The 25,859-nt window shown below is 47.3% G+C and overlaps 1 protein-coding gene across 1 annotated transcript in view; it reads left to right on the forward strand.

Moving 5' to 3' along the window:
• The first annotated feature begins 10,738 nt into the window (after positions 1-10,738).
• Positions 10,739-25,859, forward strand: part of Fat4 (FAT atypical cadherin 4) — a 133,325-nt gene continuing 118,204 nt past the window's right edge. Inside the window, exon 1 of the mRNA XM_005343924.3 lies at positions 10,739-16,307. Within this exon, the coding sequence (XP_005343981.1) occupies positions 11,133-16,307 (5,175 nt within the window). The 5' untranslated portion in view covers positions 10,739-11,132. The remainder of the gene's footprint in view (positions 16,308-25,859) is intronic.

A 25,859-nucleotide genomic window follows, 5' to 3' on the forward strand; every position in this document is an offset into this window, starting at 1 on the left:
GGACTCTGAGAGGTGGGCGGTGGTTCTCTGAACTCTCGGGTAGACTCTGAGAGGTGGGCAGTGGTTCTCTGAACTCTCAGAGGGACTCTCAACAGTGAGCAACGGTTTTCCGCCCTCTCGGGTGAACTCTCCTACTGGATTCTCTCAGTTTTCCATTCTCCTGCTGATCAAAGTTGCAGTAAGATTTTTCTATATTTCGGACATTTCCACAACTTCAACAGATGCCCTCATCACTTACCCGTTATCACAAATGTGCACACTGAATTAATTACACACAGAGATCGTCTTTTGTCCCCCACCACACTGCTCATCCTAATGTTTTTGCTAGAGGACATAGGCTTTTTAACCCATGCAATAATTATTACAGACTAAATTAGGTAGAAGCCTTCTAGATAATAAAGACAAGAACAGGACCAACTCCTGACGTTTCAACAAAATGGGAGATTGTTCCAAACAGTTGTTGAACTAAGAAGTTTCTCCAAATTCTGGGCAGTAATTACCGGCTTGTGGCGAGCGCCACAACACTCAGAGAAGGAGGTTCACATTCAGCGTAAGCAGTTTCCGTTCCAGGGGGTTTGCTCACGCAGTCACGCATATGATACTGTGAAGGGTTTTGAAGCAAACCCTTCATTTAGTTTTTCCCATAAGTGTGACAGTAGAAAACAAGATTCTAGTTTCCATCATGTAGTTTCATATTTATTTACAGAAAGTGATGGCTTCATATAGTCTTTTTAAATTAAACACTAGCTTGACTAAAAGAGGTACACATTGCTTATTGTTTATGTAGGCAAAGACACACAGGCGTTTGTGTGTGTAACATGGTTATGTCTATATGCACGAAGAAGATATAGATAATACAAAGAGAAAGCAACGTAGTGAAAAACCAAAAACCAGATGGTTTGTATAAAAGACCAGAAAAAGTGGCTATCTTGGGAGAAGGGGTGGAACCAGCTTAAGATTAAGCTTTCCGGAGCTGGAGAGACGGCTCAGTGGTTAAGGCTCATGCTGAGGACTTGCACTGGGTTCCCAGCATACTTCACTGAGGAGCACAACTCTGCCTGCAACTCCAGCTCCAGGGATCTGATGCCCTTTTCAGTCTTCTGCGGGCACTATATGCACATGGCACACATGGTACACATACGTACATTAAAAAAAATCTTTATTTTTAATTAAGCTTACAGAAGACATGCAGCTGTGCTTCTGGGTAGGATTCTCTGCAAGGAACTTCCTGTGCTCTGAAACAAGGGCCAGCAAGGGATAATATCTGGCCAAATTGGCTCTTTCTTGTCAGGAGGCAGAGGCAGGTGGATCTCTGTGAGTTCGAGGCTAGCCTGGTCTACAAGAGCTAGTTCTGGGACAGGCACCAAAGCTAGAGAGAAACCTTGTCTTGAAAAAAAAATAAAGCCTTATTGGAACATGGTCATAATCAATTGGTCGTATTTGCTGTTGCACTGCAGGAGCAGAGTTAATCCATATGATCACTATGAGCTTTCAAGTTCCAAAGGATCAATATCTTTCTTGCTGCTTATGTAAAGTCACTACCTTTAACCTCAGGCTACAGCCTGACCATGGGCCTCTGCTCAACACATTTAAAGAAACAGCTTAATTTTTGGCTCATATTGCAATCTTACTAGAGTCTTGAGAAAAATACTGCTTCATAAAAAGCAAAACTAATAACATTGGGCACAGAAAGAATGAGACTCAACTTGACAGACTAGAATGTACGTGTACTGAGATAGGTAATAATGGGCAGATTGATCTGATGATATACAGACATCTGAAAAAAGAAACAAGGAAAAAAATTCACGTACAAAGTTAGCTCATGGAAATCTTTGCTATTGTTTTAGGGTCACTGCTGCTGTGATGAAACACCATGCTCAAAGCAGCTTGGGGAGGAAAGGGTGCATTTGCTTTATCCTTCCACATCACAGCTCATCATTGAAGAAGTCAGGAACCCAAGCAGGGCAGGAACCTGCAGGCAGGAGCTGATGCAGAGACCATGGAGGGGTGCTGCTTACTGACTTGTTCCCCATGGCTTGCTCAACCTGTTTTCTTATAGAACCCAGGAGTGAACCACCCACAAGGGGCTGGGTCCTTCCCTGGCAATCACTGATTAAGAAAACACCCTACAGGCTTGCCAACAGTTCGATCTCATGGGGGTGTATTCACATTTGGGTTTCCCTCTTCTCAGATGACCTTAGCTTGTGTCAAGTTGACTTAAAAGTAGCCAAGGACGGTTATGAAAAAAAAAGGAGTTGAAACATTAGCCAGTGTTTAGCTGAATATTCCCAGGAATGAGCTAGCAGAGGAGCATGGGATTGACGGAATTTTCCCTAAGACAGGAAAAGCTGGACAGTTGTGGATGACAGATCAATCCCAAAGGGTGCAGTCATTCTTAGGAAAAAGAAAGTCAGAAAAGGGAAAGCAGGGAAGAACCAACAGTGATAGCCCCTCCAGTCTGAGAATAGACCAGGGCATTATTCTATCACTTACCTAAAATGACAGAGTTTTATAATTTTTCATAAAACATCCAAGAGCTGGCTTTACCTTATGAAGTTCGGGAAAGAATGAAGCCGCAGAGAGGTAAGTTCAGTTCCAAAGCAGCCCTACAGGGGTGCTTTCTGTTCAACTGGCAATCCTGTTCCTCCCTTCAAGGTGCCCTTGGGTGTGAGAGTGAAGAGCTCCCCAGAGAGATGCACCCTCGTAGGAAAGGAGAGACCTCTTTATAGCTCAGTCCAGCCCTAACTAGATGCACCCACTTACTTGCCCTGCCTGGTCCACGGGAAGGAAACAGAATGGTCACACCAGGACTAGGCTGGGAGGCTGGGGGAGCCCAGCAGTGAGCAGAGAAGCCACAAATGGCTCTGAAGATCACATTACAAGGATGGTGTGGTAGAAATAGAAGCAGTTCCAAGTTGCAAATGATCATGTTTCTTGCTTTTTTAAAAAAAAAAAAAAGTTAAGTAAAAATCACTTTATGGTAAAGACTCATTTTTTTTTAACTCCATCTTGCCAGCAATGTTTACTGTCAGGATATATGTTGTATTTGCTCGAGGTCACGTGGCCCTTATGACTCAATAACCACAGAAAATGGCGGTCAGATAAACAGTGTCAGTGTGGTACGGAAAGGCAGGAAGCCTGCTGGATGGTTTAGGCTAAGAAAATGGAATTAACTTGCCAAGTTTGCCTTGTTTTCAGTTTTTTTTCTGTAAATAAATAAGAATAACACTAATTTAAATGACAGTAAAAAGGCTTTAAAGTAAAATTTAAGTGGAGAATTAGGTTTTGCTCCTGTCTTCTCTCTAGTGTCTCCAGGATGGCTACAAACTCCTGATATTTCTGCTTGCAGGTTTTCTTTTTTCAGGGCCTCTGTGGCTGAGGATGGTTTTGTACTCTTGATTATCCCATCTCAACTTCCAAGTGCTGGGGTTGGGGGTGGGCGCACCACAAAGTTGACATGAGAATAAGCATGTTTGTAGTTTATGTGTAATTATATAGCATTTCATAAAATCCTGTTTGGGCATGGTGAATATATTAGTTCCACGAAAAAAACTGGTTTCAGATAAAATGATAACCCAACAGGATGGTTATCTCTAATTGTCAACTTGATACACCCTAAAAAGATCACCTGGAAAGAGAGGCTCAGGGAGGAATTGTCTAGACCAGATAGCCTGTGGGAATGCTGTTCATTGAGGTTGGAAAACCCACCTGCTGTGGGCGGCACAGTTCCCTAGGCAGCAGATCCTGGACTGTCTGAGTGGAGGAAGCAAGCAGAGCACAGCGGGCCTTCGTCTCTGTGTTCTTGGCTATGGGTGTGGTGTGGCCAGCTGCTTCCGGTTCCTGCCACAGTTGTTCTGTCTCTTCTTGGCTATGGGTGTGGTGTGGTGTGCTGCTTCCGGTTCCTGCCACCTTCTCTGCTCTGCAGTGATGAGCTATAACTTGGAACTTGAGCTAAAACAAAGCCTTTGCTTTTGTCAGGATATATTTGTTTTTTTTAATCACAAAAACAGCAAACAAAGCTAAGACAACCATTGGCTTTTGACCAAAGAATCATCAGATTTTCTTTACAGAAGCAAGGATATCCTAGGACTCAAAAATCAGCCACTAAAGGATTTTAATTAAAATGAACATCTCTGTCCCAGAAAGACTGGCAAGATAACCAAATAACCTGCTGTACAATAGTATTGATAAAGCAGAAAAAGGTAAATGTTTGTGATACTGAAAATGTCAGACACAACTTTAACAGAACATCAAAACTATGTTTAGTTTGTTCAAAAAGGTAGAAAACAGTCCTTCCAGTGTGGGGAGTGTGGTGTGCGGGGCATGGAGGGTGCTAAGGAGTAGGGCAGAGCCAGTGAGCAGAGAATGGCGCAGCCCGTGTGGAGGGGAGTGGACAGAGGGCACAGTGGACCTGGAGGTTGGGAGCGGAAGGGCAGGGCGCTGGTTATCTTTCATGTTGCCATGACCAAATGCCCGACAAGGAGCAACTTAAGGCGATTGTTCCATAAAGGTGGGAACACGTGACAATAACAGCCGGAAGCAGAGAGGGACTAGGTGTAGGGAGCTAGAAAGCCGCATGGTTGCCCCTAGTGATCCAGCTCATCTGTCAAGACCCCACTTGCTAAATTTCCACATCTTTCTCAAACAGTGGGAGGACCAAGTGCTCAAAGGCTTGCGCTTGTGTGGCACATTAGATGTGTACACAGAATAGACAGGAAGAGCGCAAGTCAGACAAGAGCCAAAGAGAGGAAAGAACGGCAAGGCGAGGTGTGTGTCTGGGCTTCATGCTGGGCACCTGTCTTGTTGCTGTGGCAAAATTTCCAGGGCGAGATTAATTTGTCTCCCAGTTTGAGGAGCCAGCTCATCACGGCGATAAGAGTAGGAGGCAGCAGGTCACACCACATCCACACACAGACAGACAGACACACACACACATCCACATCCACACACAGACACTTTCACATCCACACACAGACAGACACATCCTCATCCACGCACAGACAGACAGACAGACACACACACACAGACACATCCTCATCTATGCGCAGACAAGCAGACACATCCACACACACACACACACACACACACACATCCACACACAGACAGACAGACAGACACACACACACATCCACACACACACACACACACAGACAGACAGACAGACATACAGTGAGGGCTGGTGTTCTGCTCTCGTTCTCCTCTGTTCTATTCAGTCCAGAAGCCTGGCTTGTGAGACAGTGATCACATGCTCAGGGTAGGTTTCCCCACCTCTGTTAAACCAATCCCGAAATCCCTCACAGACGTGCTCAGAGGTTTCTCTCAGCGGGGAGTCTAGGTCCTGTCAAGTTGCCAGTCTTCACCCGCTGAAGACTGGCTTCAGAAAGGAAGGGCTAAGAAGAGGATACGGACAATTAGAGGAAGGCAGGAAGAGATTCCGCTCCGGCTTGCAGAGGCCCTAGGAACCAAGGAGTGTGGTTCAGTCAATACTTGTCATTTCTGGCCAAAAAGCATAGAAAAAAAATTGGATATTGAATTAAATGATTGCAAGAATGTGCACAGCATCACAAAGCGAACTGCAGCACACGGATGTGAAGTCCAAATGACGTGTATTCTCTGGTTCCTCTCTTGCGTGGGCACACATGTGTGTCCTTATTCCCCATCGTTCCTGAGAACCATATGTTCTAGTTACGTATTCCAACCAAAACCGAATTGGGGAGGAACGCGTTTATTTGGTTTACACCTCCCCATCACAGTCCATCGCCGATGAAGTCAGGACAGGAGAGCAAACAGAAGCCAAGACAGGAAGCAATGGGAAAGGCTGCTTCCTGGCTGGCTCCCAAGGCTTGCTCAGTATGCTTGCTTCTACAGCCCAGGACCACCTGCCCAGGGGTGGCCCAACTCATGCACCAAGTATTAACCAAGAAGATGACCCAAAGGCAGGGAACAGGCCAATCTAAAGGAGGCAATCCTCAATTCAAGTTCCCTCTTGCACAATGACTCTACTTTGTGTCCAGTTGACAAAAACCAACCAGCATGGTTTCCAATTGGCTACTAATTCCATTTTTGCTATATCTCTGATTTTAACAACCATTTTCATAAGAAATGAAGATATGGGTAGGAAAAATAGTTGCATTTGTTCAGGCTTACTGGAAGACAAGAGAAAATGTACAGTTAGAAATGTTTTTTATATCTTACATCCGCTGCTGCTCTACATATGACACCTACTTCTTCGTGTGTTTTGTAGCTTTAAAATATATTTTATGTATATGATGACCTCCTGTCTTTCACTTTTACAAGAATAAAAATGATTTTTCTGTATGTATGTTAGAGAGATGTGCTTGTGTGTGTTCCTGCATGGATGCAGGCACCTGTGTGGCAGTCAGAGGACATCCTGGCGCGTCTGTACACTCTTCCCACCTCCTTCCAGCCTTCTTCTTTTCAACTCTGCATCCCTCAGGCGGCTTGACCTGGTTTCCAGGGATTCCCCTGTCTATGCCTCCTGTCTACCGCTAGGGGTCGCCAGGGTTCTGGACAATTGTGCTATTCTGTCTGGCTTTTAAGTTGGTTCTGAATAGAATTGAGGCAGTCAAGAGTCCCTGGCAAAAGTCTTTACCAGTGTGTGGGTGCACCCCTCGTGGTCCTGAGTTCCTTGCTCGTGTTCTCTCTCCTTCTGCTCCTGATTTGGACCTTGAGATTTCTGTCCAGTGCTCCAATGTGGGTCTCTGTCTCCTTTCATCGCCTGATGTAGGTTAATATTCAGGAGGATGCCTATATGTTTTTCTTTGGGTTCTTCTTATTTAGCTTCTCTAGGATCACTAATTATAGGCTCAATGTCCTTTATTTATGGCTAGAAACCAAATATGAGTGAGTACATCCCATGTTCCTCTTTTTGGGTCTGGCTTACCTCACTCAGGATAGTGTTTTCTATTTCCATCCATTTGCATGCAAAATTCACAAAGTCCTTGTTTTTTACTGCTCAGTAGTACTCTAGGGAAATCACCAAGGCCAACTGGCCTGGGTCTGAAAAAGCATGGGATAAAACCGGACTTGCTGAACATAGCAGACAATGAGGACTACTGAGAACTCAAGAACAATGGCAATGGTTTTTTGATCCTACTGTACATACTGGCTTTGTGGGAGCCTAGGCAGTTTGGATGCTCACCTTACTAGACCTGGATGAAGGTGGGTGATCCTTGGACTTCCCACAGGGCAGGGAACCCTGATTGCTCTTTGGGCTGAGAGGGAGAGAGACTTGATTGGGGGAAGGGGAAGGAAATGGGAGGCGGTGGCGGGGAAGGGACAGAAATCTTTAATAAATAAATAGATTTAAAAAAAAGAAAAAAAAAGAGCAGACCTTCCAGGGATATCAACCAAATAAATCATACCAAGGTGCAAAAAAAAAAAAAGTCTTTACCAAACAGTGAGCCATCTCCTCACCAGGAGAAGACAAATTATACATATATATTAATGATAGTGTACTATTCTAACACAGCTCTAGAAATCTAAGGGAGTAAATAAAAAAAGAACAAAAGCTTCATCTCATGTTTTATATAAAACACTCTAGATTTCTTTTAAAATTACATACTATGCATACAAAATTGTAGTTTTGTGTAGAATTATCTACAAATAAGTAGATTACATCACTATGGAAAAATAGTAGTTCAACTCACCATACCATTACTTAAATAATTTGTGGGCAAGCCTCCCTTGGAATTTTTCAAACAGGTTTTTTTTTGGACTGATTATGACCCGTTTTTTTGTATTGCTTTATTTTGTAAAATGAAGACTATACACTTATTTCTCAGATTAAACACTTCACTTCACAGAATGAATTAAATTATCTGTTTTTCCAAATTAAATTCACTGGCAAGAGATGTTAATTCCATCCTGTTGGGCTGTGAAGGCATTTCACATGTTCTCCAACAGAAGCCAGGCAAACCAGCAAGAACTCCATCTTCCCTAAATATATCTGAGTTATTTCGCTCCATTCTTATGTATCTGAGTATTACACCGCGCAGGATTAGCAAACAAAAACGAAGTCTTCTTCCGTCTCTGGACACTCGCAGCCACGACTTGTAGTAACTTGTAGATCCAACTTTAATCTAGAAATCTCTTTTGGCTGAATTACAGCCAAATAATGGCATTAAGCGGTATGTGGTTGGCAGCGATAAAAAAAAAATTTGACGGGGCTTAAAAGCGCCCCCCCCGAAGTTGTTTTTGTTTTTTAAGGGGGAGGGGTAAATTAATGATAGGCATTCGATAGTTATGTAGTCTGAAAAATGCAGCAATAGAGACGCCTAACTCTCTGTGTTCTACGTCCTGTTCCCCCCTCACGCTATAGCTGGGGAAGGGGCAGGAGCAAGTGTTCTATACTAAACAAAGGAATTCGCGATGGTTTTAGAATCAGGCTCCATCCTCCTCCGTTTAGGTTACAGGTGGCTTGCATCCTGTATTGTCTTCTCTATTGCTTTTGATTGTTTTCTGACCTCACACAAGGAAAGGCAGTAGGAGAACCTTCCAGAGCCTATTCTTTGCCCCCATCCCTTGGCAAGAAGAAGGAATTAACTCGGTAACCAGATCCTCCCTGTCTGCGTTTAGTTTAAAGCACGGAACCAGCCACTGTGACTGCAAGACTTTCTATAACCAGCAGGGGGCAGTGTTGGCTCGTGCTTGAACAATCTCTGGGCTTCGAAAGTTTGAGGTTTGGAGGGATTCCTGTGGCAAAACTGTATGACATATGCCCTATATTTGCATTGTTTGGCTTCAATTCACATTTTGCAAGTTGGTTCCCTTAAAGGGGAAAATTATTGACCCGATTCCGAGTCACGTTTTTATTTTTTTTTCTTTTAAAGAAACCTCGCGCGCCACTACACAAATAAGCCGAGACAGGGGATCATGAGTGCAGTTGGTGATGTGTGACACTTAAAAATTAAATTTAAACTTCATTTTATTTATTTCTATTTTTTCTTAAAGCTATTCCGCCCCCCCTTGCGCCCCCAAACCAAAACCGAAACCAAACGTTATTAGATTTTCTTTGGCCAGAAAATGTCGGGGAGGGGGGAGCCCCACTGGTGGTCAAAATTCCAGACTGGGATTGTAAGAGGAAACTGTCCCCGCAGAAACTGCCATTGTTTCAGCCCAAGCCCGGGGGCTGGTCTGCGAACCGGATTCCAGCTGAGAGACTAACCAAGCTGCGGGTACCCGAGTGCCCCTCTCTTCCTTTGAGAAGTTGGAGGACAGCTGGCACCGAGGCCTCGGTGTCCTCCGGAGCCGAGGGATAGCGGCTTGCGGTAGTGGGGAAGAGCTGGGGATCTGCGAGGTTCCGTGGGCAGCAGCTCGCTCCGCTCCGGCACTGCCCTGGCGAGGGCACGAAATGGTTAAAGCACAGCAGCGGCACGCATTCCCAGACAGGCTTTGCCTAATCCTTCCTCCCGCGTTAACAGACCCTCGCCCCCAGCCTTTCTTTCATTTCCCTCGACCCCCCTCCACCGAATTATTACCAGCCTAACAGCCTAATGGCACCCCCAGCTCCGGCCACTAAACTTATTTATTTCCAAACCTGACCCCACCCCCATCTATTCCGTGGCTGCCTCTTGCTGTGATTGCGCCGACGCCGGCCAAGATTTGACCAAAAGGGAAAATAAATAAATAGAAAGGAGTTGGGGGGTGGTCGCCCCCTTCTTTGCGCCTCCGCCGCGGGGCTCGCCCACCGCCCGCCCACAGCCTCGGAGGCCGCGGTGACGAGCGTCGCCCCAGCCAGTGGCGGCAGGAGGCGAGGGTGGCGGGGACTCCGGGCGGGGCTGTGGCCAATGGGCTGCAGCGGGGCAGGGCCCGCGGGTGACAGGACCAGAACAGGGGAGTGGCGGCCACTGGAGTCCCGGAGCATCGAGGGGCAAGCAAAGTTTCTCAGTCTTGCTCGCGTTCGCGGACAGCCCTCCCCCTCCGTGTGTGCGCGCGTGTGTGTGAGTGCGTGTGTGCGCGCAGCGGGGAAGGGGCGGGGAGAGTACGAGGGACCCGGAGAGGCAGCGGGGGACTCGCCCGGCTCCAGATCCGCGGCGGTGCCACCTCCGAGCCCTGGCTGCGAAGGAGCACTTCCACCCGGCGCCCCGTGCGGCTGCACCGCACCTCCGCGTCCCCATCCTCCGCGGAGACCGCGACGGAGGGACCCACCCCTCCCCAAACACAAAGCCTAGCGGATTACAAAGTGAAACTGACCCGGGACAATAAAAATAGAGATACCAGGACAAGGGCGAGGCTCTTTCGAGGGCGCTGGTGCCCGCTGACGCCAGGGGAAGAACCCCTGGCATGGTGAGGGGAGGGCACTCGGGGAGCCAGCACTGTTGCTGCTGCTGCTGCTGTCCGACCCCCACGACGCCGAGGAGGAAGGGGAACCCGCGCTCTGTGGATGTACAAATGATGCCGGCGCGGAGGTGAAGGATGTGGAAAGGCGCCTGCGGCAGCCTGGGCTGGAACTCGGGCTCCGAGCTGCGGTGCGTGCAAAGACATCCCAGGTTACCAGCAAGAGGACTGAGTTGAGGGCTGCTGGAGACTCGGTGGGCACGCGGTGCCCCGGGTGCCTCCGCTGCGAAGGGAAGGAGCCCGATCCAGAGACAACCTTCCTAGCTCCTCCGGAGTGAAACCCTAAAGGAGTCTGCACCGCAAGTTTCGCCTTCGTTCCACGTCCCTGCTCAGTCTCCGGGGTGCAGAGGTTGTGCACCTCTATGCTCTGTCCTGTTTGGCATCAAGCTCCGGGTAAGTTCTAAAGTTTTTGGAGAAACGTGCATGCAGTGAGTGACTCCTCAGGTCCCCCCAAATCCAGGCCTCATCTCGCAACTCCTCTCGCGGTCTGGACGCTCAGACTCGGATTTCCAATCAAGTGTCTAGAGGCCTTGAAACTTTCTCGGGAGAGTCCAGGGATGCCCCGCCGCCTGTCGCCTCATCCTCCCCTTCGCTGCGCGTCTCACCGGCCACCGGGAGCCTTTTCTTGAGCATCTTTCCCTGGCTCACTCTTCTGAACTTCAGAGATCTCTAGCCAAACTGGCTTTTGACTGGCGCCACTCAGAAGCCCTACGGACCATCCCGTTTCCTTCACCTTGCTCTTCTTCCTCTCACGGTTCCTGGAAACCAGGACCATGAACTTGGCCGCAGATCCGGCTCCTGGCCGCAGGCGGCTCCCACTACTCTCTCCATCCCTGTGCCAGCTACTGCGAGTCTGGGGGTTGTTGTCTCTGCTCCCGGGCCCAGCCCGAGTCCAAGCGGCCGAACAGCGTCAGGTGTTCCAGGTGATGGAAGAGCAGCCTCCAGGGACTCTGGTGGGCACCATCCCAACACGCCCGGGCTTCACCTACCGGCTCAGCGAAAGCCACGCCCTGTTCGCTATTAACAGCAGCACCGGAGCGCTGTACACCACGGCCACCATCGACCGCGAGAGCCTGCCCAGCGACGTAGTCAACCTGGTGGTCCTTTCCAGCGCGCCCACCTACCCTACCGAGGTGCGGGTGTTGGTGCGTGACCTCAACGACAATGCCCCAGTCTTCCCGGATCCCTCGATCGTGGTCACCTTCAAGGAGGACAGTGGCAGCGGGCGTCAGGTCATTCTGGACACCGCCACGGACTCTGACATCGGCTCCAACGGCGTGGATCACCGCTCTTACCGCATCGTCCGCGGCAACGAGGCGGGTCGCTTTCGCCTGGACATTACCTTGAACCCCAGTGGCGAGGGTGCGTTCCTGCACCTGGTGTCCAAGGGTGGGCTGGACCGCGAGGTCACACCGCAGTACCAGCTCCTGGTGGAGGTGGAGGACAAGGGTGAGCCAAAGCGGCGGGGTTACCTTCAGGTCAATGTGACTGTACAGGACATTAACGACAATCCCCCGGTGTTTGGCAGTTCCCATTACCAGGCGGGGGTGCCCGAGGACGCGGCTGTGGGCTCGAGTGTCCTGCAGGTGGCGGCGGCGGACGCAGACGAGGGCACCAATGCGGACATCCGTTACCGGCTGCAGGATGAGGGAACCCCCTTCCAGATGGACCCGGAGACTGGGCTCATCACCGTGCGAGAGCCGCTAGACTTCGAGGCCAGGCGACAGTATTCGCTGACAGTGCAGGCCACGGACCGTGGTGTGCCCTCGCTCACCGGGCGTGCAGAAGCGCTCATCCAGCTGCTGGATGTCAACGACAACGACCCTGTAGTGAAGTTTCGCTACTTCCCCGCCACCTCGCGCTACGCTTCGGTGGATGAGAATGCGCAGGTGGGTACCGTGGTTGCTCTGCTCACCGTGACGGACGCTGACTCCCCGGCAGCCAACGGAAACATCTCGGTGCAGATTCTCGGGGGCAACGAGCAGCGCCACTTTGAGGTACAGAGGAGCAAGGTGCCCAACCTGAGTCTCATCAAGGTGGCCAGCGCCCTGGACCGAGAGCGAATCCCTTCCTACAACCTCACAGTCTCGGTCTCGGATAACTCTGGGGCGCCCCCTACCGCCGAGGTTCAGGCGCGCTCCTCCGTGGCCAGCTTGGTCATTTTCGTCAATGACATCAATGATCACCCTCCGGTGTTTGCACAGCAAGTGTACAGAGTGAACCTGAGCGAGGAGGCACCTCCGGGGAGCTATGTGAGTGGGGTGTCTGCCACTGACGGTGACTCTGGTCTCAATGCGAACCTGCGTTACAGCATCGTCTCTGGAAATGGGTTGGGCTGGTTCCACATCAGTGAGCACAGTGGCCTGGTGACCACCAGTGCTGCAGGGGGCCTTGACCGTGAACTTGCCTCCCAGATTGTACTGAATATCAGTGCCCGAGACCAGGGGGTCCACCCCAAGGTGTCCTATGCCCAGCTTGTGGTAACTGTCTTGGATGTCAATGACGAAAAGCCTGTGTTTAGCCAGCCTGAAGGCTATGAGGTATCTGTGGTTGAGAATGCTCCAGCTGGGACGGAGCTGTTGGTAATAGGGGCAACCGACGGGGATCTGAGCGACAACGGGACGGTGCGCTTCTCCCTGCAAGAGGCCGAGGGTGACCAAAGGCTCTTCCGCCTGGATCCTGTATCTGGGAGACTGACTACTACTTCCTCCCTAGACAGAGAGGAGCAAGCCTTCTACTGTCTGTTGATTCTAGCGACAGACCTGGGCTCCCCTCCCCAGTCGTCCACAGCTCAGGTGAATGTCAGCCTTCTGGATATCAATGACAACAGCCCCGTGTTCTACCCAGTCCAATACTTTGCTCATATTCAGGAGAATGAGCCTGGAGGTAGCTATGTCACCACCGTGTCTGCTACCGACCCAGACATGGGTCCCAACGGGACTGTTCAGTACAGTATTTCAGCTGGGGACAGGTCGAGGTTTCAGATTAATGCTAAGAGTGGGGTTATTTCTACAAGGATGGCCCTAGACAGAGAAGAGAAAACAGCCTACCAGCTGCAGATAGTGGCTACTGATGGGGGCAACCTACAGTCCCCGAACCAGGCCATAGTCACAGTCACGGTGCTAGACACACAAGACAATCCACCCGTGTTCAGCCAGGCTGCTTACAGCTTTGTGGTCTTTGAGAACGTGGCTCTAGGGTACCACGTGGGCAGTGTTTCTGCAACCACCATGGACCTCAATGCCAACATCAGCTATCTCATCACTACTGGGGACCAGAGAGGTACGTTTGCTGTGCATCCCGTCACAGGGCAGCTGACCACAGCCAGTGTGATCGACAGGGAAGAACAGTCCTTCTATCAGCTGAGAGTAGTGGCCAGTGGGGGTGCAGTAGCGGGAGACACCGTGGTTAACATCACCGTGAAAGACTTGAATGATAACGCCCCCCACTTCCTCCAGGCAGTGGAGAGCGTAAATGCAGTGGAGAACTGGCAGGCAGGACACAGCATCTTCCAGGCCAAAGCTGTGGACCCCGATGAAGGTGTCAACGGCAGGGTGCTCTATAGTCTGAAGCAGAACCCCAAGAACCTATTTGCTATCAATGAGCAGAACGGTAGCATCAGTCTTCTGGGCACCCTGGATGTTCACACGGGCTCCTACCAGGTAGAAATCTTGGCCTCGGATATGGGCGTCCCCCAGCTCTCCTCCAGCATCATTTTGACAGTTTATGTCCACGATGTAAATGACAACCCACCAGTGTTTGACCAGATTTCCTATGAGGTCACCCTTTCTGAGTCAGAGCCCGTGAATTCTCGGTTTTTTAAAGTGCAAGCTTCCGACAAAGATTCTGGGGCAAATGGGGAAATAGCCTATACGATCACAGATGGGAATGCTGGCAATGCCTTTGGCATCTTTCCAGATGGCCAGTTATATATAAAAAGTGAACTGGACCGTGAACTTCAGGAGAGATATGTGTTAGTGGTCGTTGCCTCTGACCGGGCAGTGGAGCCCCTAAGTGCTACTGTGAATGTCACTGTGATTTTAGAAGATGTGAATGACAATAGGCCTTTGTTTAATAGTACCAATTACACATTTTACTTTGAAGAGGAGCAGAGAGCTGGGTCATTTGTAGGCAAAGTCAGTGCTGTGGACAAAGACTTCGGGCCGAATGGGGAAGTGAGGTACACTTTCGAGGTCGCCCAGCCTGATTTTGAGCTGCATGCTGTCACTGGGGAGATCACCAGCACCCACAAGTTCGACAGGGAGTCACTCATGAGGAGACGGGGCACAGCAGTGTTCAGCTTCACAGTGATAGCCACAGATCAGGGCCTCCCTCAGCCTCTCAAGGACCAGGCCACCGTGCATGTCTACATGAAGGACATCAATGACAACGCCCCCAAGTTTCTAAAAGACTTTTACCAAGCTACAGTGTCAGAGACGGCCACCAATCTAACCCAGGTCTTACGGGTGTCCGCCTCAGACGTGGATGAAGGCAGTAATGGCCTCATCCACTACTCTATCCTCAAAGGGAATGAAGAAAGACAGTTTGCTATAGACAGGTTCTCTGGCCAGGTGACTCTCATAGGCAAGTTAGACTATGAAGCGACCCCTGCCTATTCCCTCCTCATCCAGGCGGTGGATTCGGGGGCCATCTCCCTCAACTCAACCTGCACACTCAGTATTGATATTTTGGATGAAAATGACAATACCCCCTCTTTTCCAAAGTCAACACTGTTTGTGGATGTCTTGGAAAACATGAGGATTGGTGAACTTGTTTCCTCTGTTACCGCCACTGATTCCGACTCCGGTGCCAATGCAGACTTGCACTACACTATCACAGGGTCAAACAACCATGGGACTTTCAGCATTAGTCCAAACACTGGGAGTATCTTTCTTGCCAAGAAGTTGGACTTTGAGACGCAGTCTTTATATAAATTGAATATAACAGCAAAAGACCAAGGGCGGCCTCCTCGGTCATCCACGATGTCAGTGGTGATCCACGTGAGGGACTTCAATGACAATCCTCCGAGCTTTCCTCCGGGAGACATTTTTAAGTCTATCGTGGAGAACATCCCTCTTGGCACATCTGTCATTTCTGTGACAGCACACGACCCGGATGCGGACATCAATGGGCAGCTGTCTTACGCCATCATTCAACAGATGCCCCGCGGCAACCACTTCAGCATAGACGAAGTCAAAGGGACCATCTACACCAGTGCTGAGATCGACCGTGAGTTTGCCAATCTCTTTGAGCTAACGGTGAAAGCCAACGATCAGGCAGTGCCGGTAGAAACCAGGAGGTACGCTTTGAAAAATGTGACCATTTTGGTGACAGACCTCAACGACAATGTCCCAATGTTTATATCCCAAAATGCTCTGGCTGCAGACCCCTCAGCCATGATCGGTTCGGTCTTGACTACCATCATGGCTGCAGACCCCGACGAAGGTGCCAATGGCGAGGTCGAATATGAGATAGTGAACGGGGACACGGACACCTTCACCGTGGACCGCTACAGCGGAGACCTTCGTGTGGCTTCTGCCTTGGTGCCTTCGCAGCTCATCTACAACCTCATAGTGTCAGCCACAGACCTGGGCCCCGAGAGGAGGAAGTCAACCACGGAACTGACCGTCATCCTCCAGGGCCTTGATGGGCCTGTTTTCACACAGAACAAATACATAACCATCTTGAAGGAAGGGGAGCCTATTGGTACCAATGTCATATCCATAGAAGCAGCTAGCCCCAGAGGGTCAGAGGCTCCGGTGGAGTATTACATCGTTTCTGTTCACTGTGAAGAAAAGACTGTTGGACGTCTCTTTACCATTGGACGGCAGACTGGTATCATTCAAACTGCAGCCATTTTGGACCGGGAGCAGGGAGCATGTCTCTACCTGGTGGATGTCTATGCCATTGAGAAGTCATCTGCCTTTCCCAGGACACAGAGAGCAGAGGTGAGAGCTTGGGTTCCTTTATTATTTGCTCTGGGTGGGCTTTATATATGTATATATGTATATATTTACATACATATATATATACATATATATATGTCTTTGCTAGTGTGCTTACTCTCTATGATTTAACTGTGTTTTTGTGGCTGCTTTTATAAACAGGGACAACTTGAAAAATGTTGTCACCTACTGACAGTTTCAGAAAAATGCAGCTATCATTCAGGCTACAATAAATAATGAACTTTTTAGAACGTCAATATCCCTTACCTACAATCATGAGTGTAAGGCTACTGGACAAAGCATTTGCCATTTTCATGAGTGACTGAAGCCCATTTGTACGGACTAACCTAGATTTCTCTCAGTAAGGAAATCAGCTGGGGGATGGGGAGTCTCGGAGTTGAATCTCGGTTCCAAGGTGAAGGGTTTTGCTAGGTCTCTGAGTGGGTTAGGTTTCTGAGTTGGGTTTTGCTGGAGCCTGCGTGGCAGTTTACACTAGGACAGCACTGACTTCCCCATCCTCAGCGAGCTTGGCAGATCATAGGCAGTGAGTAATCTCGACGTGGTGAGCCAAGTTTGTGGAGATTCCTGGTTTCTTCTGCCCAAGGGGCTTGCAAACGACCTCCTGGCACGGAGGAAATGCTGCTCTTTCTTCCTAAGCTAACTTGGGTAGCTGTGAACAGTTAGATCCAAAGTTCCCCTGTGAGTCTTGGGATAAAAGTGCGCTGCTGTTAGATGCGCCGGTGCAGGCACTGGTTCTGTCTCCAGGTGGGGAAGGCTGCCCTGTACAGGAGTCAGTCTCGAGCTCATCCTCCAGAGTCACAGGCTGAACTGTCATTTCCGCCCATCCTACTATCATTGATTGGCATCTTCTCAATTAAGCTCCTTCGTTCCAGGGCTGTGTGCGAATTGCCAAGAATGGATACAGCTACCTTCTGGAACGTTTGATTGATGTTTTCTGAGTCGTTCCCCCTCCCCCCCCCCACTTCCCACTCTCCTAAGAGATGTCCTAGCATCTGCCCCTCAGGCAAAAACTCAAAATATCAAATGTGGTTTCTGATGCCTGGCAGGCATCCAAATATAACATGGTGGTGAAATTGAGGCTGTTGCGTTTATTTACTTGCTTTCTCCTTGGGGGAGACCAAGGATGCTTTCATTTCATTTTGAGTGTTTGTTTTTATTATTATCTGATGTGTGTGTGTGTGTGTGTGTGTGTGTGTGTGTGTGTGTGAGATCACTAGCTCTATGCATCCTACTCATGGGATCCGAGGGCATTAGCGCTCATTAGAAATATAATTCCCAATGGTCATGTAATTGTAAATGAATTTCAATTTTTCCATGCACACCTTTCCTGAGAGGCTTCAGGGACAAACTGTCTCCTTCCATCTACTTACTGCTCTAAAGATCTTAACATCAGTGGTCTTTGGTTTGGATCAGGTCATGATTTATACATAAATCATTGTTGGATTTGTGCATATTCCCTCTCTCACTTTCTTCTCTGAGATGAACAGCCTCGATTAGTTTAAACACCCAAATATTTACTGAAGGCTGGCAATTACGTCTCTCTGGATAATGGTGCATTCGTTACACAGATGACATAATTAGGTGTTTATTTCACTCAAGTCTTTTATTGGAGGAGAGCAGAGCACGGGAAGAAATGCTCCTGGGTTCCATTAGAAGACCCATCACGCCTGTGACTCACCCATTCCATAGGGGCAGACGGACTTGCCACAAGTGTGCCAGATAGTGATGTCTCTGGAATAGGCACGAAGACAAAAAATAATTATTACAAATAACTTTTGTTAGGAATGGGGGACAGCATGCCCATTGCGTCTTTAACCTCAGTTGACATCAGTATGAAAATTACTCTTTCAGACTTCAGACAAACCAAAGGAGAATCAATCTGAGGACTAGTGTGTGTGTGTGTGCGTGTGTGTGTGCGTGTGTGTGTGTGCATGAGCACATGTGTGTGTGTACCTGTATGAGTGTTCATTTCTGTCTCTTTCTCTCTTGTACACACACACACACACACACACACACAAACACAAAAGTGTGCACCAATGTATTAGGATACCCTCGGTGTACTAAAAGTGCTGAAACTGTAAACCAACATTGAGTTCCCAGGTTACAGCCACTCCTGAAATTTAAACCAAATGTTTTTATTTGTTATGCCCAAAGAGCACTGAAAGCAGTAGTTTGGAGGTAAAATGTCATATTATTCTTGATTGTGTTCCCCCAACATATAGAGTAAGCTGATTTTTTTCAATTGCTCAGTTGGCTAGTTATGATGCTGCAGTGAGAAGCCATAGAGTGTTGATGGCAGAGGTGACTTGGGCACTGTTCCTTCCCAGCTTCTTTTTAATGTATTTGAAAACATGCATTTATCTGACCTGATAGGGATCTGGGCAGCTTGCTCGGGGCTCAGGCCAGTGTCACACATTCTGTGTGATGAGAGAGTCAGGGGAGAAGATGGGAGATTGGCCTGCAGTCTGTGGTATTGTTCACTTTGGAAACTTGACAAGGGACACACACATTCTCTCATGCCACCTGTCAAAGCTAAAGCTTGAATGCTTTCGCTAAGGCAGGAATACCTCCAAAAACTGTCTACTATAATACGTCAATTAATTGATGAATTAATTTTAATTAAAATTCATTAAAATTTAGAAGTCTGTTTTATTTACAGACTTGCAGCATTGGGTCTCCGCTAGATGCCATGGTGACCAAAGACTTTGCTGTATTGATCCTTTTTATTTCAGAGTCTCATTTATTACCCAGCATGTGATAGGTGCTGCAAGCTTGTTACTGCTGAGTACCACGGGAAGAACCAAGGTCAGAACACAGCTCCTTTGGGGAGTGAGTCCATGAAAAGCTGGGGGTAAACTTGACCCATCAGTTGAACAAGGGCAGAGAATAGGAGTTACCTCTCTTCTACAGATGAAAAGAAGATTGTCAGAAATTCAAAAGAACAGAGGGAATAAAGGTGGTCTGGCATAGGATTATTGTGTGAGTGGAAGAGGGGCTGCAGCTGACATGGGTCACATGGGCTGCTTTCTAGGCCACTGGCCTCTGGACCCCTTTATGCTCCCCTGAAACTCCCCAAGGGCCTTCTGGTTAAGGGTGTGTCTTAACCATCTTTCTTTATTAGTTGTGGTGTCTTGAATAAGAAATGTCCCCCATGGACTCCAGGATTTTCTAGCTTTCAGGGGGTGGAGCTTTGCTAGATGAATACTGGAGAAGGCTTTGAGAGCTTATGGCCTCGATCCATTACAAGTTTGCATCTCAGCTTCCTGTTTGTGGTTGAGATGTGATCACTCAGCTTCCTACTCCTTGATTTGCTGCCCTGCCTGTCCATCATGGTGGACTTTTATCCCTCTAGAACCATAAGCCAAGATCAATGCTTTTGTCTGTAAGTCGCTTTCAGTCCTGGTATTCTATCTCAGTCACAGAAAAGTAACCGAGGGACTCGTTTTAACAAAGCAAAAAAAAAAAAGTTGCAGATTTATTAACATTACATGAAACATAATGTTCTTTATTTATTTATTTATTAAAGATTTCTGTCTCCTCTCCGCCACCGGCTCCCCTTTCCCTCCCCCTCCCCCCATCAGGAACTCACCAAGGCCAGCTGGCCCCGGGTCTGAATAATCATGGGATAAAAGCAGACTCGCTGAATATAGTGAACAATGAGGATTACTGAGAACTCATAATGTTCTTTTTTGTTTAAAGATGTTACATGTTCAAACTTGAAAATTGAAGTAATATCTCACATTTAAAAATTCTCTTTGGCCATGACTTACAGAATACAGTAGAAGTCTCAAACATTTTGTTTTGTTTTGTTTTGTTTGTTTCCCAGTTAAAATATCTGACATTATTCCAGTTCTCAAACAGGTAGGTTTTATGTAGGGTAATGGAAAAGTATTTTTTTTTTTTTCGAGACAGGGTTTCTCTGTAGCTTTGGAGCCTTTCCTGGAACTAGCTCTTGTAGACCAGGCTGGTCTCGAACTCACAGAGATCTGCCTGCCTCTGCCTCCCAAGTGCTGGGATTAAAGGCATGCGCCACCACGGCCTGGCTTATGGAAAAGTATTTTGGTTTGGTCCCCTGTTCAGGTAATCATTGATTTTACCCTCCGGAAAGACATTGCACTGGGACTTATTGGCAAGACATCAGGAAATCAGTCAGCAGATTTACCTGTGTAGTGACATGAAAATCTGTGCTCTCCGCTACCTTACAAATGCATCTTTGCCTATTTAAGATGTATCTATCAGCTCTATGCAATTCAGAAAAAAATGGTGTAAGTGAGGGAGACTTTGTCAGAAAGGAAAGTGATGGAGACTTTGTCAGAAAGGATCTTTATGGTAGGTTATTTTATGAATTTCAAATATACTTGTTTTAAATGATGGATAGATGAATGTTCTAAAGAACATGTTTGTGTGTGCATGAGTGTGTATTGCTTAAGTGTGATATTTGTGATAGTGTGATGTATGTATATATATATATATGTATGCAGGTATGTATATGTGTATATGGATACATGTATGCATGTATGTGTGTTTGCGCGTCTATTGTGATGTAGTCAAGCCTTGCTACTCTGTCAGTTTATTACATATCACAGTTATTTTCGTGATGATCGTCCATAGCATACACGTCCTTTCCAGGTTCATAAATACATTGTATCATCAGCAATTGTGGCTGCCTTGCTTTGTATTAAGTCTCTTGAAATATGTTCCTTTTAATGACAGTGGTGTAGCTGTGACCCATATCTGACCATTTCCCCTCCAAATACTCCAGAGTCCATGAATTCCACTGTATTCTCCTCTTACGCATCTGAGTGAGGCACACAGACCAAGTGGCATCAGTGTGTGCGTGGCGATTTCACTCGGCCTCTCCCCTGCCCGTCTCATGCACACGCATGCAGATCTCAGGCCTCACTGTTTTGACAGCCATGTGGTATCACTGCACACGCATCACGTGTTCTTTACCTTGCCGTCCACTGATGCTCACATGGGTTGGCTGGTTTGATAGTCTCGCTGCTATACAGTGCTCAGTCAACATGGATGTAGGTTTGTCTCTCCAAGGCCTGCATTTCCTCCTGTCTGGATACATTCAGTGATGGGTTACTGTAGCCTGTGACACGTCTCTCTTTAATGTTTGTTCATGAATTTTCTAATGTTTTCTGTGATGGAGCCACCAGTTTGCGTTCCGCTGCTACAGTTCAAATTTTGTTGACTTGGTCCTTCTGGTGTCCCTACTGAGGTTTTGTGGAACCCTGGAGAGCTGCAGCTTAGTGGGGGGAATTTAGGATATTCAGGACATCCTTAAAGGAGGCCAGTGCCTGCAGTCCCTTCCTCTTCCTCCGTTTTCTCTGCCTCATGATGCAGCCAGTTCATTCCACCATGCCCTTCTAACCCAGTCTGTTGCCTTTCCACTGGCCCAAATCAAGGATGCCAATGGGTCATGAACCACAGCCTCCAAAACTGTAGTACACACACACACACACACACACACACACACACACACACACACACACACACAAAACCCTTTATCCTTATGAACTGATCATCCAAGGGATTTTGTTATAGTCACGGGAAGTTGATTAACCCGCTTGTACAGATGCATGTGAGTACATTCTTGCAGCTTTTGGAGCACTAACCTGTTTTGGGTGGCAATAGTTCTAAAGGGGGTGGGGTGTCACTGGCGTGGAGAGTGACACAGAGGGTCACGTTTGCCTGAAGCTCTTTGATGTCGCACATTCTTTATAGACCTCTTGGCCATCTCTTCATCTATCTTCTTCTGGAACTGTTGGGTCTTCTACCCATGATTTAACTCCATTGTTCAGTTTGATACTGCTGACGCGTTTCAGTTTCTCAAATATTTCCACAGTTAACCCCTCTCAGATTCATCCTTTGTGACTGTTTTTCCATCTAGAGATTTATCTCTCATGGTGTTGGTTGTTTCTGTCATCCTGAAGCTTTAGTCTGACTTTTATGTGCCTATTTTTTATTTTATTTTTTTAATTGTCTGTACTTTCGAGCTTTTAATAAAAGGATACATGATCACTATTTTGGAAGGAAGTACACTGGGGGACGTGTTTTATTCTGATGTTCATATCGAGGTCTGTCCTTCTATCTTTAGCCCACTTCTACAAGATGAGAAGCCAAGACCTAGCGTGGTTCACACTGCCAAGTAAGGCTCTTCCCCAGCACCATCCAGGGACGACCCTGTCCTCCTCCATGATGTGTTCCAGCAGCCATTTGTCATTGCAGGTCAGCCCATCAGCAGTGTGTGACTTTGCCTCTGCGCTTGCTGTCCTCGTCCAGCGATATGGCCTCCATTTTTATGGTGACATGACAGTCGGCTTGCAGAAAACCCTTTACATGTATTGACTCCCAACCCACCTGGGGATGGTTAGAAATTATTCATAATTCAAAATTTTACTTGTTAGCTCAAAATTTACCCTAACATTGTCAGTTATTTTGCTTGAGGTGTCAGGTTCCCTTCGCTCCTGATAAACATGAGTGAGTAGTTTCTCTCAGGGGCTCTTTGTTTTGGAAATGCGCTTCCCCAGACTACAGCTTCCCATGCTCGCTCATCCCATAGTCAGAAGGGCCTTATTTTACACAACCTCAGTCCTTAGCCGGGTGCACAGCACTGATTCTCTGTGCACATGTAACACAGAACACTGATAAGGCGGTATTGAGACCGGAATCTGCATTTACTGCAACCGATAATTGTGCTGTATTCTAAAGAACACTTTTCACGTTTTGGTGGAACTGGCATCCAGGTTTACTGTGAGCACTGGTGTGACCCTGATGCTGACCTCTGACCTCATCCAGGTGAACGTATCCAGATAAATACCTCTAGACGAGCCTAACCCCTACATACATGCTTGGACTGTGTTTAGTTAAGACTAGAATGAGCTTTAGCAATTGGATAATCTATTAATTTTCACAGTGAAGCCATATTGATGACAAAGAGAAGATGGGGATGCTGGGTGCTGGACAGTAAGTTAAGGAATGATTTTATTCCAGGCAGTTTAGAATTAGAGTTGACTCGCGTTAGATGAGATATCTCAACATGCTAGACCTGGGCCTGATTAAGAACTAAAACACCAGAGATGAGTATTAATGGCAGAGGTGGGAACAGTCTGGCATTTCTGAATTTTAGTGATTGACAGATGAAGACTTCTCATCCAGGTAAGGAATAACTGATAAATGACAGAGGCCAATGTAGATCGGAATGTTCCTTAAAGTAGCCCCAAAATAGAATATGATGATATTTCCATTTCTTTGGGCGGGGTGGGGGGGGGAAGTTTCAAGGCAGGGATTCTCTGTGTAGCTCTGATTATTCTGAAACTCTCTATAGACCACACTGGCCTCAAACTCACCGAGATCTGCCTGCCTCTGCCTCCTGAGTACTGGCATTAAAGGCGTGAGCCACTATGGCCCATGATGATATTTTATAATGGCAGACTTTCAGTAGTCTGTGTAAGAGCGACCCATGGAAGGAGAGTGGAATACAGAAAATGAAGATAAGTGGGAAGAATTATTACATAAATCTCCATTATAAAATATTCTCAGATGAGATAGGATGACTCAGTAGGTTGAAGTGCCTTCTTCTTGCCCTCTTACCTGAGTTAGATCCCAAAGTGGGCAGAGGGAACCAGATCCTGGGTTGTCTCTGACTTCCACACACACACACTGTGGCACACCTGCACACCCCTAATAATAGCAATGATAATACATATGTAATGACCTATTAGCCATATACTCCTATTGTACAAAGTGTGGGATTTCCACCCCCCCGACCCATGATAGAATTAGATAATGAAGTCATGATGATAAACAGGGATCCAATTGGCCGATAATTTACATATGGTCAAGATCTGGCTCTAGGTCTTCTTCGTGCACTTAAGAAACACACCGAGTAAAACTAAAGAAGATTCCAGTTTAAAGAGAGATCAGGAGAAACTTAGAAACGCGTAGGGGAGTGGAGTGACCACAGCCTATGAATTTGTCCCCAACGGCGCTCACCCCCCCCAACTTACTTTAAGAATTACATATTCTTTCTCATTCTTGCAGATACACGATTTGAACTGTGTAAAACCTTTCCATTGTTCTAAGGATTTCCACACTACTTTTTTTGTAAAGCATCAGGCAGTGGTTAAAAGACTTGATATGGTCTCTAGGCATCTAGGGCCCAGCTTGTTTCTACTCATTAAGAAGTAGAAACCGCTAAAGCCAACGCTGTAAGCTAGCAGAACCACTGAAGGCAAGACGCTGTTTCAAAGATGGGACATTGGCTTCGAGCGTTACAAATGACTCAGGGTAACTGCTACATCCACTCCTCCCCTGGAGGATGTCTGACCTACTGGGGCAGAGTGACAGGCTAGCTAGAGGAAGGGAGTAAGGATGGCAGAGAGGCCCAGGCTTCGAGGGCTATGAGGACTTTGCCACCTCAGTTGGAAATGGCAGCCAGATTGACAGTGATTGGCAGTCTGTCCATAAGACAGATGTGGGTGACAGAGGTGACACAGAATGGGAATGACCCCCTTCCAGCCTGCGCTCAGGACAACCTCCGAGCTACAGCAGAGACCCCAGCAGGCCTATGAGCCCCACAAAGCCTTCTCAAATGGACCCTGAGTTGAACTTGAAGCAGGAAGTTTGGCTTTGAAAATGTGGCTCACAGACAATACTTCTCTCTCCTCTCCCCTTCCATGAAACTGTCACGGTCCCAACTGCTCCCAAGGCATCATTTACACTCAAGAAAAATGGAAGTAACCTTCTTTGTACATGACATCTCTGAATTTTCCATAGACACCTCAGGTATTTACTGCATTTTGTGTTCTGGAGAAGCTGTATGTCTTTAAATTTAGAAGTATATTAAATATTGTCCTGCTTATTTTAAATTTATAGCGATTTTCCGATTTGTGACATTTTTACTAGAAGTAGTGTATAAAATGAGGCCCACAGTTTATCCCTCATTTTAATGATAGTTTTAAGTGTGATTATGTGATATGTGTGTATAACAATGGAGCTTTGAACCATAATTGCCGCTGAACGTTGCTGAACTGCTTCCGTGCCCCTGGCAGGGCAGTGGGAGCCACTCAGAATCCTGCTGGTGCTACAAAAAGTTGACTCATTGTCTTCTTTTTAAGATAGTGTATTAAATCACCCGCTCAACCCATTAAAATAGCCATTCATGTTTGTGTCTAAGTGGGCCAGGGCCGCCTGTGTTGCAAAGCCAGCTTACTGTTTTATTACCCCACATAATAAAATACAGAAATTATCTTTCCGTCGAGGTCGTAATTAGTTGGAAGTAAGTAATGAATCTTTAGTGTCCTGAGCCCAGGGCCTGGCAAACTGAGAGCTCCACTTGACCCCTGGCTTATTGAGAAATGAAGGATGTGGGAGAGCAGTTTTTCTTCATGGGATAAGATAGCTTGGGGCACGAGGGTTATTCTAGCTTTCCAAAAACTTGGGTTGAACCAGCGCAGACAGCTGGTGTGATAGAGGCGGCCATCCCTGTATCCTCTTCTCTGTGTAGAAGCACAGATGGATGGA

This window comes from Microtus ochrogaster, chromosome 1, assembly GCF_000317375.1.
Source record: "Microtus ochrogaster isolate Prairie Vole_2 chromosome 1, MicOch1.0, whole genome shotgun sequence".
NCBI classification, from domain to species: Eukaryota; Metazoa; Chordata; class Mammalia; order Rodentia; family Cricetidae; genus Microtus; species Microtus ochrogaster.